The sequence below is a fragment of the Brassica napus genome, chromosome C3 (genome assembly GCF_020379485.1).
Source record: "Brassica napus cultivar Da-Ae chromosome C3, Da-Ae, whole genome shotgun sequence".
Taxonomy (NCBI): Eukaryota; Viridiplantae; Streptophyta; class Magnoliopsida; order Brassicales; family Brassicaceae; genus Brassica; species Brassica napus.
Window position 1 is genome coordinate 65,189,663 of NC_063446.1, and position 17,820 is coordinate 65,207,482.

Sequence of the window (17,820 nt, forward strand, 5' to 3'; positions counted from 1 at the left end):
AAAGAGGAGAATCGCCGGTATGTCGACGAACCACGGCGAGAAAGGGAGCATCGCCAATCGCCTTCTCCGCTCCCCTTCTCCCCTCTCATTTTGCCTACACGTGTTCCCTAAAACCGTCTCTTGTTAAGCCAAAATAAGAGACGTGTTTTCCATTTATTTGTATTTTTGATTTTCTTTTTAACATAGGAAACTCACTATATACTTCCGATAAAGATGCTCTTAGGCTTCCTCCGAAGTTGGAGGAATACAAGACAAAAAGGTGTTGTTGGCGTGAATAAACAATGTTCAAGTCATGTAAAAGCTATTCATCCACATAACATGATAATTAAGGAATAGAGCTGAAACAGGCTTAGTCCAAAAAAAAAAAAAGTTTAATGAACCACAAGCGTGGAAAAGAGTCGTGTTCGAATTCTATTTGTGAAACTCCTGACATTGATGTGTAATTACTTGAACTTATCTATCAGCAACAAAACGTTGTGCCACATGGAATCAAACGTTCTCACAAAGCGTTTCATTAATGAAATATTTTTCTGTGACAAAAAAAAAAAAAAAAAAAAATGAAATATTTTAATCATACCGACTTCTTTCTTTATCCAACAAATCCAAGATCGTGTGAACGACTCACAGAGGCACAGGTGGATCAGTGCCGACTGTAAGATAGGAAACTCCGTATCCGGTATCATTATATGAGAAGAGTATATATAGTACATATAAGGAATATTCTAGAGAGAATATCTAGTGTATCTACAAGATACATAATATCTAAACCGTATATACTCTAAAACTCCCCCTCAGTTGAAGCGTCAGACGACGGACGGACGGTGAGACTGGTCCGAAACTCAATGAATAGAGGAGAGGGTAGCCCTTTGGTGAATATATCTGCAAACTGCCTAGCTGAAGGAACATGCAGGACCCGTACGTGACCAAGAGACACTTTCTCGCGAACAAAATGAATATCTATTTCGACATGCTTCGTGCGCTGGTGCTGAACTGGGTTTGACGACAAATAGATGGCACTGATATTGTCACAATATACCACTGTGGCTCGAGACAGGGGAATCTTCATTTAGAACAATAGATTACGCAGCCATGTTGCGTCAGAGACAACATTTGCAACGCCTCGGCATTCGGCCTCAACGCTCGAGCGAGAGATGGTGTTCTGTCTTTTAGAAGACCATGACACCAGATTGTCTCCTAGGAATACGCAGTATCCGGAAGTGGATCGGCGAGTGGAGGGGCACCCTGCCCAGCCAGCATCAGAATAAGCGGTGAGGTGGAGTGACTTCGACTTGAGCATGCGAACGCCAAGAGAGATCGTGCCTTTCAGGTAGCGTAGGATGCGCTTGAGAGCATTGAAGTGAGCTTCTCGCGGATCATGCATGAAAAGGCATATCTGTTGGACTGCGAATGCTATGTCAGGGCGGGTGAAAGTCAAGTATTGGAGAGCTCCAGCCAGGCTTCTATAGAGCGTGGGATCAGAAACTGGTGGGCTGTCATCGGCAGAGAGTTTTTGTTTCGTGTCATCCGGAGTGAGACAGGGGTTACAGTTTGTCATGTTGGCGCGATGGAGGATGTCCGCGGCGTAATTTTGTTGATGAAGAAGCAGGCCAGTTGAGTCGCGTTTGACAGTGATGCCGAGGAAATGGTGGAGAGGACCCTGATCCGACATTTCAAATTCCGAGCTCAGACTTTTGTTTAGGCGATTCAGAAGGCATGTGGATGATGCGGTGAGAATTATATCGTCAACATATAGAAGTAGATAGGCGATATCAGCTCCAGAGGAGAGCACAAACAGCGACTGATCAGATGTGCTCTGTTTGAAACTCAAACGACGAACAAAAGAGGCAAACCGTGTGTTCCAGGCGAGAGGTGATTGTTTTAGTCCATATAGGGAGTGTTTTAAGAGGCACACATGGTCCGGTTTGCTTTTGTCGTGAAAACCCAGAGGCTGGTGCATATACACGGTCTCGTCGAGGTCGCCATTGAGGAATGCGTTCTTCACGTCGAGTTGATGCAGACGCCAATCGCGAGCTAGAGCTACATGAAGGACGGTGCGAATCGTTGCCGGTTTGACGACGGGACTGAACGTCTCATCACAATCTATTCCTTGTTGCTGGAATTTTCCATTCGCGACGAGTCTTGATTTGTGGGAGCGAAGAGTGCCATCTGCATTAAACTTATGCTTATAAAGCCACATACAACGCACAATGTTAGTATTCTTTGGACGTGGCACAAGAACCCACGTTCCCTTTTTAATATGAGCATCATGTTCTATATGCATAGAATTATTCCAGATAGGATCCTTAGCTGCATGAACATGAGACAATGGTAGAGGAGAAATTTTTTTATCAGTATGAAGGCACAAAGGAGTTCGCGGTTTGACTATGCCACTTTTACCTCTAGTAGTCATGGAATGAGTATTTTGAGTAGGAAGAGGAGGTGGAGCTGGAATTTGAACAGGTGGAGGAGGAAAATTTTGGAGTTGTGTTTGGTGTGGAATCGGTGTAGGAGGAAGCTCCAGGGGAGCAAGAGGAGGTGAGGCTGCAACAGGGTGTTGAGAGAATGGAAATATCGTCTCATCAAACACGACGTGGCGGGAGAGTATGATACGTCTGGTGTGCGGATCCAAACACCGGTAGCCGCGATGATTTGTTGGATAGCCGAGGAACACACATGGTGTGGAGCGCTGAGCGAGCTTGTGCGTTGATGTTGGTAGCAAGTTAGGGTAGCAAAGGCATCCAAACGTTCGCAGGTGTTGATAGTTGGGCACCGTTTTGAACAAGCGAGTGGCCGGTATATCATTGTCAATTGCCGCCGAGGGGAGTATGTTGAGAAGATAAGCTGCTGTATGTAACGCCTCTACCCAAAACTCAGGCGGAACAGAGGCCTGAAACAAGAGTGTGCGGATCATGTTGTTGATGGTGCGTAGTATGCGTTCGGCTTGACCATTTTGTTGAGATGTGTGGGGACATGAGAATCGCAGACTTGTTCCAGTTGATGCCATATGGTCTTTGAACACACGGTTATCATACTCTCTGCCATTGTCGCATTGCAATGATTTGATAGAGCGATGGAATTGTGTCTGCACATAGTTAGAAAAATGCAAATATTTTCCAAACGTATCACTTTTACGATGGAGGGGATATACCCAAATAAAATGCAAATATTGATCAAGAAACACAAGGTAATACTTAAGACCACTATTACTGATAATAGGAGAGGTCCAAATATCAGAGTGCACAATTTCAAAGGGATGAGAAACGATAGTGTTTGACTTATAAAAAGGTAAACGAGTGTGTTTGCCAAGTTGACATGCTTGACACAAAGTTGTCAAGTCTGTTTTTGAAAGAGAATGAGAAAAAGAAGACGAAATGCAAGAGAGAGTAGAATTGTTGGGATGACCGAGACGCTGGTGCCAAATTGAGTTATTCAGTGACGTTGTTGTGAAGGCGGAATGAGAAGAGAGTGGTGGTGAGGGCGTCACTGAATATAAGGGTCCGGAGCTATCATACCAGAGCAGTTTGGTTCGAGTCCGAAGATCCTTAATACAAAAACCAAATGGATCAAACTCAATGGCACATGAATTATCTGTAACAAACTTGCGAACATATATTAGATTTTTGATTATGTCAGGGCAAAGCAGAACATTGCGAAGAGCAAATGAGCGAGAAGGAGAAACAATTTTACCATGACCAGAGTTCTGAACAGCAGCTACGGAACCATTACCAACGGTAACCGGAGTTATGGTGCTCATATTAAAAAGAGATTGTAGATTACCTGCGTTGGAGGTGATGTGCGTGGAGGCTCCAGAGTCCATGTACCATGCATTATCTGGTTCCTGAATGGTCATCGTGTTGAACGCTGAGCAAGGCCAGCAGGGAATTGAGTCATTTGCGGAGTTGTCATCAGCTGCGCCGTATGTGCTTGCTGATTCGGACGTGAGGGTTGAGAGCCGAGAATGCCTTGATAAGCCGTGTTCCCTTGTTGATGCTGGTATTGTTGGAAAGGGCCCGGTGAGTAAGGAGCGTACCCCGGAGACGGATATGCAAAGTGGGGCGGCATTGTTGCATAGGCAGGGGGCTGCTGGTTGTAGTACCATGGTGAGCCAAACTGATTCTGCTGCCAATTGTTATTGAAGCGTCCTTTGCCCCGAGAGCGACCGTTTCCGCGATTACGGCCTCTGTTTCCACGGCTGGAGTGGTGGTGATTGCTGTTATTGGATGACCGAGAGTTTTCATCAGCGCCGGTATACAGTACCGTGGAGGAAGAGGAGATGTCATGATGACGTGGTGATGGTTTCACCTGTCTAGCGAGGCGAGTCTCTTCCATCTGCAGCATTGATCGGGCCTCCAGCAGGGTTGGAAATGGACTTGTGTTGGATCACGTTAATGATCGAGTCAAATTTTTTAGACAGACCTTTGAGGAGATGTGAGACTAGAGCCCGTTCTGTCACGTGAGCATCAATGTTGGCGAGCAGATCAGCGGTGGTCTTCATCTTCTGGCAATACTCGTGCACGGAGAGATCGCCAATGACGAGCGTTCGGAGGTCATTCTCTAGTTGGAGGGCACGGGCTTCCTTGTTGTCACGAAAGAGATTTTCAATGGATAGCCAGAGATCTCGTGCCGTAGCGTTCTTCTTGAGAACGGTATCGATGATGGAGTCAGATATGGTGCCGTAGATCCACATCTTGACGAGGCCATCACGTTCCTTCCACTCTTTTTCGGTCGTAGGAGTCGAAGAGGAGGAACCGTCAATATGGTGTGAAACACCGAAGCTTACACAGTGGGTTTCAAAGAGTTCACGCCACTTGTCATAGTTAAGCTTTGACATATCAAGAGAAATATGGATATATGCTTTGATTAAGTGGAAAGTGGGTTTGATTAAGCTTACACAGTAGGTTTCAAACTATGTCTGCTCAGAACAAGACATAGTTTCTTAATAGGAAAGGAAGAAGGTTTGACAGGTAGAGAGGGAGAAGGTACGATGAGGAAGAAGAAGAGAGCGGAGATAGGATCGATCGCTATTAGCTTGATGGCTAGGGTTTAGCGTCTGATACCATGTAAGATAGGAAACTTCGTATCCGATATCATTATATGAGAAGAGTATATATAGCACATATAAGGAATGTTCTAGAGAGAATATCTAGTGTATCTGCAAGATACATATTCCCTCCGTTCCCGAAAGTAAAATTTTTTAGACTTTTTTCTTGTTCCACAGATAGATTTTCTATATTGTTAAGGTACTTTTTTTCAATTTTGAAGAACATTAAGAAAATATTTGAATTGATTAAATTTCATTGGTGGAAAATTATTGGAAAGTGTATAATAAAATAAAAAATAAATTAAATTATAAATATTTATTAAATTTTTAATAACAGATATCTAAACCGTATATACTCTTCCATCAATGGCTGTCTTCTTCTCCTCAAGAAGAGGAGAGATCTGATTCTACTCACGCCTCTCACACAGTTGTCATCGCTCTTCTTCTTCTTCTCCGGTTAGTTCTTCTCTCTCTCTCTCTGTCTGGTTAGCTCTTATGTTTAGCTTTGATCAGATTCGCAGACATCTCATTGCTTCTTTAGCTTCTAAATCACTTTTTAGGAAAATTAGGAACAAAAAAAAAATCGAAAAATCGTCCTTTCAGATTAATGGGTCTGATTGGGTTTACAGTGTTCACCGATTCTGATTCACGCGTTTTTGTCAATCAATCAAAAAGTTTTGAGCTTTTTTGTCCTTCTCTTGTAATCGACTAGATACTTTTCTGCAATATATCATTGCTCCTCGTGTTCTATTTCGACATTAGCAGTCTTAATCTCCTGAAACCAATGTTAGATTCGCAGGAAAGATAACAATTTGAGAGTAGCAGTTTTCACTTTATGCTACTTAGCTTGCTTGCTTTCATTGCTGTTGTGAAGATTGAGATGTATGCTAAAGTGTTTGTGAATACTATGATGCAGGGAGCACAATGATGGACCTAACGAAGCTGAAGCCTCCACAGATCACTTTTTACTGCTCGGCGTTCTCTGTCTTGATCACTCTTCATTTGACGATACAGCTTGTGTCTCAGCATCTCTTCCACTGGAAGAACCCCAAGGAACAGAAGGCGATACTCGTCATTGTTCTCATGGCTCCTATCTACGCTCTTGTTTCCTTTGTTGGTTGGTTAGATGTCAAAGGAAGTGAAACCTTCTTCCTGTTTCTTGAATCCATCAAAGAATGCTACGAAGCTCTCGTGAGTATTCTTTCTTTTTTTTGTTAGTTTTCAACGCTATGTAGAGGTTCTTACCAGTTCTTGATTTGGTATTTTAGGTCATTGCGAAGTTCTTGGCGTTGATGTATAGTTACTTGAACATATCTATCAGCAAAAACATTGTGCCTGATGGAATCAAAGGCAGAGAGATTTCACCATTCTTTCCCAATGACTCTCTTCCAGGTTTGTATCTATCTATCTTTAAAGGGTCACTTGTAAATCTATATGCCTCTTTACCCTCAATAAAAAGTTTTGGCTTTGACAGCCTCATGTAGTCCGTCTGGATCACCGCACTCTCAGACTCTTGAAGTACTGGACATGGCAATTCGTGGTCATCCGACCAGTGTGCTCTATCTTGATGATTGCTTTACAAATCATCGGGTTTTATCCGTCTTGGTTGAGCTGGACATTCACTATCGTTCTCAATGTCTCGGTTTCTCTGGCCTTGTATTCTCTTGTGGTCTTCTACCATGTGTTTGCTAAGGAGCTTGCTCCTCATAACCCACTCGCAAAGTTCCTCTGCATCAAAGGAATCGTCTTCTTTTGCTTCTGGCAGGTAAAATGTTTGCATAATCACTCAAAGGCAAGAAGCTCATCTTTGGATTTTTATAAAAATTCATTGAGATTCATTTGGTTACGAAACGGCAGGGAATAGCACTAGACATACTGGTGGCGATGGGAGTGATCAAATCACACCATTTCTGGTTGGAGGTGGAACAAATCCAGGAAGCTATTCAGAATGTGTTGTTGTGTGTTGAGATGGTTATCTTTGCTGCGGTTCAGAAGCATGCTTTTGATGTTGGTCCTTATAGCGGGGAGACCAAGATGAAGCTCGATAAAAAGACAGAATGATCTTGGCCTCATCAGAGCCATTTTGTAGCAAATCCTTGGTGATTTGATTTGTAATGGTTTGTTGAGGAGATACTAAATCTCAAAGCTTTTGCTTTTATGGTGATGCCATTCTTCTTTGTAGCATATAGTGTTTGGAGACTTGGAACTTTTGTCATGATCTGTGGAAAGATACAAATAATGTTGAGATATATAATACTACAAGATGATATGGACAATAATGTTAGACCACTTACGCTTTTCTCAACTTTTTATTTTACAAAATACTAGATGATAACGCTGGTGAGTTTTTCATAATAATGTTTGTTCAGTGAATGGTCTGCAACAATATAATTTTTATCGACTGTAAAATGACGAATACAAAATTATATAGGCAACATCGATTGTAAAATGACGAAAGAGGATTAGAGTTTTTGCTCTAATTTGTTTATTATTGACTCTCTATAAGTGATTGAATTTTCTACCTCTATAAAATTGTACTTTCGTTCTTGTTTCTGTTGTTTCTTTTTTTTTTAAACTTCTTCTGTGAATTCGCTGAATTACTTAAGTGTCAATTTAAAAAGAGGAACATCAGTAAAAATTAGTTCCACTCGAGATACATGTCTAATAATAATTTTTTTGAAGAAAATCACCAGCAAACTCTATTCACAGATTACTGTTAAAATCTAATATATCAAGCTGTTATAAATATAAGTGCAGACTCGAAAAATAAATGTATGTCTAATATATATTCACCAGTTCGATCAAAAAATTATCTAATTTTAAAACAACAAAACAAATTACTATTTAACTAACTTATGCTTTTCAGGTTTAGTTACTTAAGAATATACCGATAGAAATATATATAATATCTTACAATTCTAGTATATGTAAACTATGTATAAACTAAAAACTGTCTTATTTATTAAATGATAAACCATAAAACTTATAATACATAGTTCAAATCAGTAATTCTTACAATTATAATAGTTAGATAGGGTATTAGAGAGAAACAAATATTAAACGAATGATCAAATCTTTCATTCTTTGAACAAACTCAAAAGGAGATGATTGGAATCTTGTCATGATATTTCATTAAAAGCTTTTCAGAAATAAAAATCAAAACTAAAATATTTAATATATATATATATATATAGTTCTTCCTATCTTAAAAATCACTTTGATTTGAAGAACTGTAATTCTGGGATTGTCAAAATCAAATAACATATTAGAAACCACCTATTTAAAAATAATTTGTATACATAAAAATATACATTAGAGTAAACACATAAATCAAAACCAATACCCTTTGTTTATTTAAAACCATGTTTTTGGTAAATATCAAAACAATAATTTTATTTACTTTATATGGTATATAATTAAACTTTAGTGATATTTACATATATATATATATATATACATAATATATTTTAATATAAATATTTATTATTGACACTTCATACTCATATGATTTTATTAACATTTGTATATTTTCTGTAATAAAAATTTAAACCGTTAATCACAAAAATTTTAATGTGAGATTTATCAATACAAATTTCAAATTAAAATATTAAGATCTCAATAATTTTCAATGCAAATATTGAAATTAACATATTTATATAATATATATAATATATAATATGAATATCAATTAATGAGACTTTATATTCATACTATTAATGATCATTTGTATCTTGCTTGAACAAAAAAAAGTTAAACCATTGATCACAAAATTTTCAACGTAGACTTTTACTATTTTTAGTAATTTATAGTCGTTTTAAGAAATTCAAAATATAACATATAAGAAAACATCTAATTTTCTTATTACATGGCTAATGTGATTGTTTAATTTCTTTTAAATAATATTAAATTAAACAAAAATGAGAGAGGATACAAAAATTGTTATCAAATCTTCATTATTCATAATCATTAATTGTCATAAATATTTTTATCATATTAGGTAATTTTGTAGATTTTATTTAAGAAAAGAACTGAGAATATTCTTTTGTACATAACTAATCAATTTGGTAGTTAGTTTAATAAAAGTATAATATATATTTATATGGACCAACTTATTTTTTTAAAGAATTATAAGAATCATCCTAGTGATGACACGTGGTTACGAAAATATGTTGTAATACTTCAAGATTAATATATAGATGATATACTCCCTTCGTTTCATAATAGATGATGTTTTATATTGGTGGAATGGTTTTGCAGTCATTTCAAAATAGATGATGTTTTGATATTTTTATCATTTTCAATTTTATTAAATAATTTATTATCAATTAGATTTTGCAGTCATTTTTGTAATAGGTGGAATGATTTTTAAATTATATTTTAAAGTAGCTTTTTAGAAGAAAAAATATTTCTTAATTTTTGTGCATCCAGACAAAACATAATGTACCGTGAAACGAAGAGAGTATTATAAAATCTTATTATATAAAGTTTGGTTCTTCAAAGTTGCTAATTAACATGATGGCGACACATAGTAATTATATATTTAAGATTTTGACATGTGTTAATCTATCTCATAATTAAAAATATATATACTAAGATATTAACAAAATAAATTTTATTAAAAAGAATTATAAATATTATTTAATAGTAATTTGCCTTTTCAGAATCCTAATCAAAAGATAATTGGAAAAGATTATTTGATACTAATTTTTCTTCTAATATTGTGACGTGTGTTTAAATATATAATGATTAAAAATATATATAATAAAATAATAAAAATGAATTTTGAAAATGACAACTTTTAAAAACAGTTAATATATTAACTGGAAATAATTATTGGATAGAAATTTTATTTTTCTAAATCCTAGACAAAATATAATTGAAAAGATTATGTAATATTAATTTCTTTTTCTAAAATCCTAAAAACACTGTAAAGGAATATTTGATAGTTGTTTTCCTTTTTATAAAAAAAAATCCTAAACAAAAGAAATTTGTATCATATTGTTAAGTTCTAACCAAAAGAGAATTGTACAAATTTATTTGATAATATTTTTAAGAGAGTATTTAATGATCAACGTGATACTAAAAAGTATTTAATTAACAAAATAAGTGTAAAATTAGTATTGATACGAATTGTCAAAATACTAATTTTAAAATTATTTATTAATAACTAAAAAAAATTATTTGATAGCAATTTTATTTTTTCTGAAATTTTAAAGAGAAGATAATTGTAATAGGTTATATGACAATAATTTTCTTTTTCTAAAATCTTAAACAAAATTTTAAAAGAGTATTTAATATTATTTTTTATATTTTTATTGTAAATAAAAGGAGATTTATAAAATAGAATGTTTTCCTTCTAAAACAAATTCCTAGAAAAATAAAATTTTAAAAACTTATTTAATAAAACATTAAATTTGTACATAAGAATATGTATAATGTTTTCATTGACTCGATTGGTGTATTTGACTTTCATTTCTTTTTAATTTTCATTCAATATTTTATTTCGGATTGTATTCAATTTAAATGTTTAGGTAATGTATTTTCTCTAATCCGAAGTACAAAATTTATAACAATTCATCTATGCACCATGACTATGAAATACGAATATTAACTTGAACTTATGTGTGAAAACGGGTTTTAATTATAAAATAAATCTCAAACAATATATGCAAAAAATAATCATAAAACTGTAGTAAAATAATTTATTATTTTGTGATTTTTATTAAATTAAAACATCAAACAAAACTCGTTGCAACGCAACAGGTTCATATTTTGTTTATAAATAAAATTTGTAAATTAGTAACTTCCTAAATTAATAAAATATCATAATAACAATATTATTAATTTATTGAATTTTGACTGTAGTTATATGTATATTAAAATATTTATTTAATTAGTTTGTGAAAATAGTAAATGTGGTATGGGAAAAACAAGAAGGTAAAAAAAAAAAAAAGCGCAGGTCAAGGGGTGAGAAAGGACAAAAGACAATAACAACGTTTTGTGAGCATTTCATCGCAACTCCAACACGGATTCTTCTTCTTATTTATTTGTCGAAAACCTGACAAAGAGATCATCATCATAGCGTTCACTAATGGTGCCTCTCTGCTCCATTGATTCTCTCTGACAATCCTCTCTCTCTCTTTTGTCAACGCCTCAAAGAAGGTCATCAGCTTTTCTAATTCAAATTCCGATTTAGGGTTTAATCGAATTTCACTCATCGATGCTGATTGATTCGTTGATCCAAATAAATAATTCAGCTTTCGTAATCAATAAATAATTCAATAGTATCATTAAGAGCCCCTCTTCTCACACGCAACCTCTCTCTCTCTCTCTCTCTCTCTCTCGAGTAGTTCGACAATCCAAATCTCCCAACTTGCTGCTTCCTGTAAGTCTCTCTCTCTCTCTCTCCCCAGACGAAAAAGTTGGGAACTTTAGATTAGAATGATTTAGGGTAAAGAGTGATTGGGTTTTCTCTCTTGTTTGGTTACAAAGATCCAAACCTTTATTTATTAACTTGCTATTTATCGATTTCGATACAGCGAGGGAAGCTTTCTTTTGCTTCATTGCGCGTGTCCCATCCTCTTCTCCACAAGTAAAAGATGGAGGTCAAGCGCGAGCGCGAAACGTACGAGAACTTCTCCGAGCTCTACGCCATCATCAAAGCCACCGAGAAGCTCGAGAAGGCCTACATCCGCGACCTCATCTCCCCTTCCGACTACGAAACCGAGTGCCAGAAGCTCATCGTCCACTTCAAGACCCTCTCCGCATCCCTCAAGGACCTTGTTCCAAGCATCGAGAGGTTCGCCGACACCTACAAGATGGACTGCTCAGCTGCTGTTTACCGCCTCGTGACCTCCGGCGTTCCGGCTACCGTGGAGCATCGTGCTTCTGCGGTGGCGTCTACTTCGAGCTCTGCTTCCGTTGTTGCTGAGTGCGTGCAGAATTTTATAACTTCGATGGATTCGTTGAAGCTCAACATGGTGGCTGTTGACCAGGTGTATCCGTTGCTGTCTGATCTCTCTGCTTCGCTTTGTAAGCTGAGCATCTTGCCGCCGGATTTTGAAGGCAAGGTGAAGATGAAAGAGTGGCTTGTGAGGCTGTCTAAGATGGGGGCTTCTGATGAGCTCACTGAGCAGCAGGCCAGGCAGCTTCACTTTGACCTTGAGTCTTCCTACAACTCCTTCATGGCTGCTTTGCCTAGTGCCGGTAACTAAATAATCATGTTGTGTAATGATCATGCCAGATAATTGTCTTCATCTGAATTGTATGAATCTAAATTCTTACCTTGTTTTCGTTAGCTATGAACTTAGAAAAGGTTATTAGTCAGCATTCATCCATTAGTATATATTAACAGTAAGCTTGGTTGATTGAAGCCAAAAAAGAATCTCAGAATTTTTTTTTTAAGAAAAGGAATCTTTACGATTAATACTGAGAAGAAGAAAAAAAACACAAAACAAGTGTGATTCTGTACATGAGAGAAACAATTAAATTACAACCACCACAAGGAAACGCCATTTACAGTAATTAAACAATTATTAAAACGTCAATCATTGTTTATGAATTATGATGTGTGAATGTGTCTTCATCTCATCGTGTAGTGTTGTAACATATAATCAATACTCAGGAGAGAAGAGAGTGGCCAAACCTTGATCAACTGTTACTTGAAGCTTGTCGTAGGACATCAAAGCAATTTGCTCACATTTATAGGATCTTCTTCCCCTTGCCAATACCTCTCCATCTGCATCTATGATTCCTTCTGTGTCTGGTTCGCCTACCAGTATACCCGGTTCAAGTGCAAATGCCTTCACCTTTTTATATACAGTAAATTGATTTCAATCTTTTAGCCAAATTCACAAGGGACTACTGAATTCATGGTATCAGATGGCAAACCTTTAGATATGCTACGTATGGTGACTGAACATGTGTTCCTTCACTTATCTGTGTCATAAGCGATAGCAAAGCTAGCTTAGGGCACTTTTTCAAGACAATCAAATCCAGGAAGCCATCAGAAAACTGCTCAGATAACACAAAACTTAGCCACATCAAATTTTCTTATTTTCTCATGAAGGCCTAGTCCTCCAAGAACGGTGTTTCCTGATTTAGAAATGTCACAAAATGTGTAAAACTTACCTTTGCTGCAGGAGCAACCAAATTGTTCTCAGCACCCCAGGGAACATTATGAAGCCATACTGAAACAAAAGGGCCTTTGATTTCTCTCCATTCGTCAACATCTTCAAATTTAGTATCAGGTCCTTGGTATCCAAGCGCCTTATTATTGCTAACAGGTGGCTCTTTGTATAGACGGTAACTTGTTGGCTGCCCATAGCCTTCAAAACCAGGAGCCGGTAGAAACAAAACTCGTCCATTGTATTGTCTTAAACATATTATCCTTTGAATGGCCTACAGATACAAGCCAGTCAGGAGAGCATTGAATATTATCTTTAGTTGAATAAGACAACAGCTGAGCAAAATCAGATAATCCACAAGCAACTAATTAATGGATATATTTCAACATACTGACTACATGCACAGTTTTAAGACTTGCAATGCAAAAGATCGTCAGTGTTTTCAACTAAACATACATAGAAGTCCATGCGAGCACTACCCATCCATCTGAACTTCTCTGACTCTATGTCTATATCAGCCACTAAACCTGAAAACAAATCAGCATTAATCTCAACACAACCAACGGTATAATCTATCTACCAAGCTCAGGCACTATTTTCATTAGCAAAATATACTTGCATACCCCAAGCAAGCATCAAGACGCTGAAGAATTTGGTATTTCCTTGTGAGATAGTTGCCACATCTAAAGAACGTGTATGACCTGCCAATACCAAATTATGTTGAAAGTGAGCTGCTTCATGGGTATAAAGAAAGACTGTTTTTGAAGGAGGCAATTGCACGGAGTAGGACCTCGGATAATAGAGATAGTAGCACTATTTGCACAGCACTGAAGCCCAACCGCATCCAACAATGACTTTATCATGCCATTACCAGTTCCTGGATCCAAAAATTACATTGAAGCATACAAACAGGGGAAAAAAAAGCTAAAAAGGATATTTAAAATGTATTTTTAGATCCGTGGAATGCATCTTAACATATAGCATCCAACCCCATTCACATAAAAATTACTATTTACTAAGAACACAAAAAAAAAGCAAAGTTCTTAAGGGTTCCTCATAGACCAGACGACAAACCTGCAGGGATCACTCCAATTGGCAATTTGAAGACAGTTTTCCAGTCTGCTCTTTGAAGCAGTCCATTTACAACCTATTTAAAATTAAGACACACTTGTAAAAAATCAGAGATCATTAAGAAAATAATCGAATAAACTCAGAATCAGATCTAAGCAAACACAACAGACAAGGGATTGCTTTCTCTAAGAGCAGAATCACTTTTAAAATGAAAGCATATCACTTACCTCAACAAGGACACCGTCGCCACTGACACAAACAATACCATCATACTTTGATACATCCATGGACCTAACCATTTCCCTTGCATGCAACTGATACTTGGTTTCTAGAAAATCAACATTTCAATTGTTAGTTTCATAGAGAAGAGTTCTGGGAAACAGAGGGGGAAGAAATCAGGAACCTTGAACATCAAGTTGAATGTCAGCATCTTCAAACAATGGCTTCACTTGCTTTTCAAATATCTTTAGAGCAGATTTCTTCCCGCCAAAAGGGTTCACAAACACAAGCAACCTCTTTGGCCGACCTACAATTTCAACAAAGACTTGCCAGTTTTAGCATTCTGAGAGTTTCTTAATCACCGTGTTACACAAGTTTCCTTTTTTTTTTCTTAAACCCTAGCTACTATAAAAGGGTTGGCAAGAAAGGACTAACCGAGAGAGTCAAGGTATTGACGGAGCTTGAAGCAGAATCTATTCTTAGCATCTTCAGAGAAAGGCTCAAAGACGAAGTCTTTTCTGGAGTAATCTCCACCAAACTCTCCGCAACAGATACCTTCCTCTCTCTCCACCACTGTTTTGATTCTAATATATTTACCTTCCACGACGAAACCGAGAACGTCTTTCTTCACCGTCCAGTAACGGCTGGGTTCGCCGTACTCGATCGCTTCTAAAACTCCATCGGCGGTCAACTTCACCATCCCGAGTTCGCCGTCTATTAAGACTAGGTCGACGACTATTACCTCCGCCGGAGCCATAACGGAGAGAGTTAGATTCTTTGTTAGCTTCGCAGGTGAGTTAAGAACAAAGAAATTGACTTTGTTGCTTGCTACTTTTTGTCCGATCAGATGGGAAGTGGAAACCACGCGCTGTATTAGGCGAATGGGTGAGATGACGTGGCGTAACGATCTTTAGTTACGATACAAGTGTACAAAGAGGGCGGCTTGTACAAAGTCGTAACCAGAAACGGCACCGTTTTACCGATTCAAGAGATTAGCCATTCTATCGAGTCTTCTTTCTAGATGTACAAGTCACTCCTCTTGAAGCTGTAAAAAATCTAAGATAATTAAGCCAGAAGGTGTAGTAGCTAGAAGAATATCATCTATATATGTAGACTAGGAATGTTATAACGGGCCTGTCTGGCCCGTTTGCGTCTGCGTCCGTTTATGTCCGTGTCCGTTTAATAGTTGTCCGTTTAAAGTCCGATTAAACCAAATCCGTTTAGAGTCCATTTATGTAAAGCCCGTTTAGCTTTAAGCCTGTTCCAAGTCCGTTTAGAGCCTGATTACTTTAAAAAACATTGAATATGATCTGTTTATATCATGAATTAATTATCTGTTCCTTCAATCAAATTTGTCAAATAAAATACAACTCCATAATCAAAACACCGAACATTACATTGTTTTGTTTCAGCTAAAACTTTAAAGTTTACAAATCACAAAGAGTTCACATTAACAAAAACTAGAAACAACAATCATCAAATGGTTTTAGAAAGAGAGTCAAAACATAACTAGAATAGAAAGTTCATAAACATATATATGTTCTAATCAATCTTGCACAATGCCTTCGGAAAATCCCTGTCCAGCTAGAAAAAGGAATATGTAACAATGATTTTTAGAGGCCAGAAAATAACATATTCAGCAACTGTTTCAGCGTACAGACATCCTTCTGGTCAGATATACTGATAAGATACCAGAAACTTACTAAGCTAAACAAACGCACATTCTCTTAACCATGTCTACAAGTTGTAACTAACACGTTAAACAAACACACATGAAACCACATTCTCTTAACCATTTACACGGGACACAAGAACAAAATATGCTAAGCTAAACAAGACCTTTCTATAATCAAATCATAACCTATCACTATATTTTCATCAAACATATTATAAACTGATATAAGACATAACCGAAACACTACATACCAGTGTTTCATCAAACACTTCAATCTTTTGATGTTGAAGACTCCACTCTTGAACTACTTTTTTTTTTTTAACATCTTCATTTTCATCAAAAGGTCTTCAATTGTTCCTACAAAATATAATATGAATCAGTTACAAATAAATAGTCATAAATGGTATGTTTAAGCTTTTTTACCTTGGTATTCAGCAAAACCACGCAGCAAATTCCTAGTGCAAAGAAGAGCTTGGACATTTTTAGGTAAGAGACGGTTTCGGTAAGGAGTTAAAACTCAGGAACCAACGCTAAAGGCAGACTCAGAAGCTACTGTGGTGATCGGAATGATGAGGATGTCTCTGGCCATAGATGATAAATCCCCAAATCGATATTGGTTCTCTTTCCAATAACTCAAGACATCCAAATTTAAGTTAGCCTTCCTATTTAGCCTGGGTTCTTCCAAATAGATATCCAAATGTGTCTTTGGATCACCAGCTCCACCTCCAATGCTCTTTTCCAACTCAAAAAAATCTTTCATTATGAACATTTATACCAAAATTATAAATTTCAATATAATGAATGACTGAGATTACCTAAAATTATACTAAGTTACTTACATTATAGTAATCATCTTCAAGTGGAGATTCTGTGACAATCTCATGTGGAGTTGGCGCAAGTGAACCACCTGAAGAACTTGTTTGAGACAGTTTTTGATACTCTTTATAGAGATCACTCAAACTTTTCTTGAGTTTTTCAGTCTCCAAGCTTGTAGTAGTCAGATCCACTTCTTTATAAGCTGCTTCCAGCATATTAATCTTTATTCTTGGATCTAGAGCTGCTCTCATAGCCAAGATTACACAATAATCCTTCCAGTATTTATCAAACTTAACTTGCATGTCTCTGGCCATTTCTCTCACCCCAAGATCATCACAAACGGAATATTTCTCCAATAACAATGGTATATTCCATACTTGTGTGAAGTAGATATTAGAAGTGTGATACTATGAACCTGAAAAATCGGTTGTTATAACACTGAATGGCTTCAACAATTCACAGATCTTTGCTCCACGGTCCACTCATCTACTGAAGGATTGGTCTTATAGTTCGGATCATAAGACTCCATGCTAGCAAATGCCTCCTTAGACTTGAGAGCTCTAACCAGCATCTCGTATGTAGAGTTTCAGTGAGTAGGAACATCAAGTGACAATCCAGCTCCACCTCTAATTCCTACTCTCTCTACACATACTGCAAATGCTTCTTTCCTTTGTGGCGATGCTTTCACATATCTCACACTCTCTCTAATATTATGCGGAAGACTATTTACTAACTCCAAGCCATTTTAACTATGAGGTTCAAAATGTGAGCAGAACATCTCACATGTAGGTGATTACCATCACACAACAGACCTCCATCGCTTTTACTTGTCATATGTAGCTTTCCCTTGAGAATTCTCAACATACTATTGT

At 36.9% G+C, this 17,820-nt stretch overlaps 2 protein-coding genes and 1 pseudogene across 3 annotated transcripts; 2 read left to right on the forward strand and 1 right to left on the reverse strand.

The window, feature by feature from the left end:
• The first annotated feature begins 5,375 nt into the window (after nucleotides 1-5,375).
• On the forward strand, nucleotides 5,376-7,330 carry LOC106433731 (annotated as a pseudogene).
• Nucleotides 7,331-11,055: 3,725 nt separating this feature from the next.
• LOC106433748 (vacuolar protein sorting-associated protein 28 homolog 1-like) lies at nucleotides 11,056-12,370 on the forward strand. Of its 2 annotated transcripts, none has more exons than XM_013874571.3 (2): nucleotides 11,056-11,203; nucleotides 11,581-12,370. In XM_013874571.3, exon 2 carries the CDS (start codon nucleotides 11,641-11,643, stop codon nucleotides 12,253-12,255), a length of 615 nt encoding a protein of 204 aa, XP_013730025.1. In that variant the 5' UTR covers nucleotides 11,056-11,203; nucleotides 11,581-11,640; the 3' UTR covers nucleotides 12,256-12,370. The 2 variants fall into 2 exon arrangements, with proteins under 2 accessions (XP_013730025.1, XP_013730024.1); XM_013874570.3 differs by having other exon boundaries at nucleotides 11,074-11,426.
• A 53-nt stretch (nucleotides 12,371-12,423) lies between these two features.
• LOC106433747 (sphingosine kinase 2-like) lies at nucleotides 12,424-15,294 on the reverse strand. The gene is made up of 10 exons (XM_013874569.3): nucleotides 14,893-15,294; nucleotides 14,642-14,764; nucleotides 14,466-14,566; nucleotides 14,242-14,314; nucleotides 13,958-14,044; nucleotides 13,791-13,868; nucleotides 13,624-13,694; nucleotides 13,172-13,441; nucleotides 12,932-13,054; nucleotides 12,424-12,849 (listed from the first exon to the last, which is right to left on the reverse strand). The coding sequence occupies exons 1-10, from the start codon at nucleotides 15,212-15,214 to the stop codon at nucleotides 12,655-12,657; spliced, it is 1,443 nt and encodes a 480-aa protein (XP_013730023.1). The 5' UTR covers nucleotides 15,215-15,294; the 3' UTR covers nucleotides 12,424-12,654.
• Nucleotides 15,295-17,820: the final 2,526 nt, after the last annotated feature.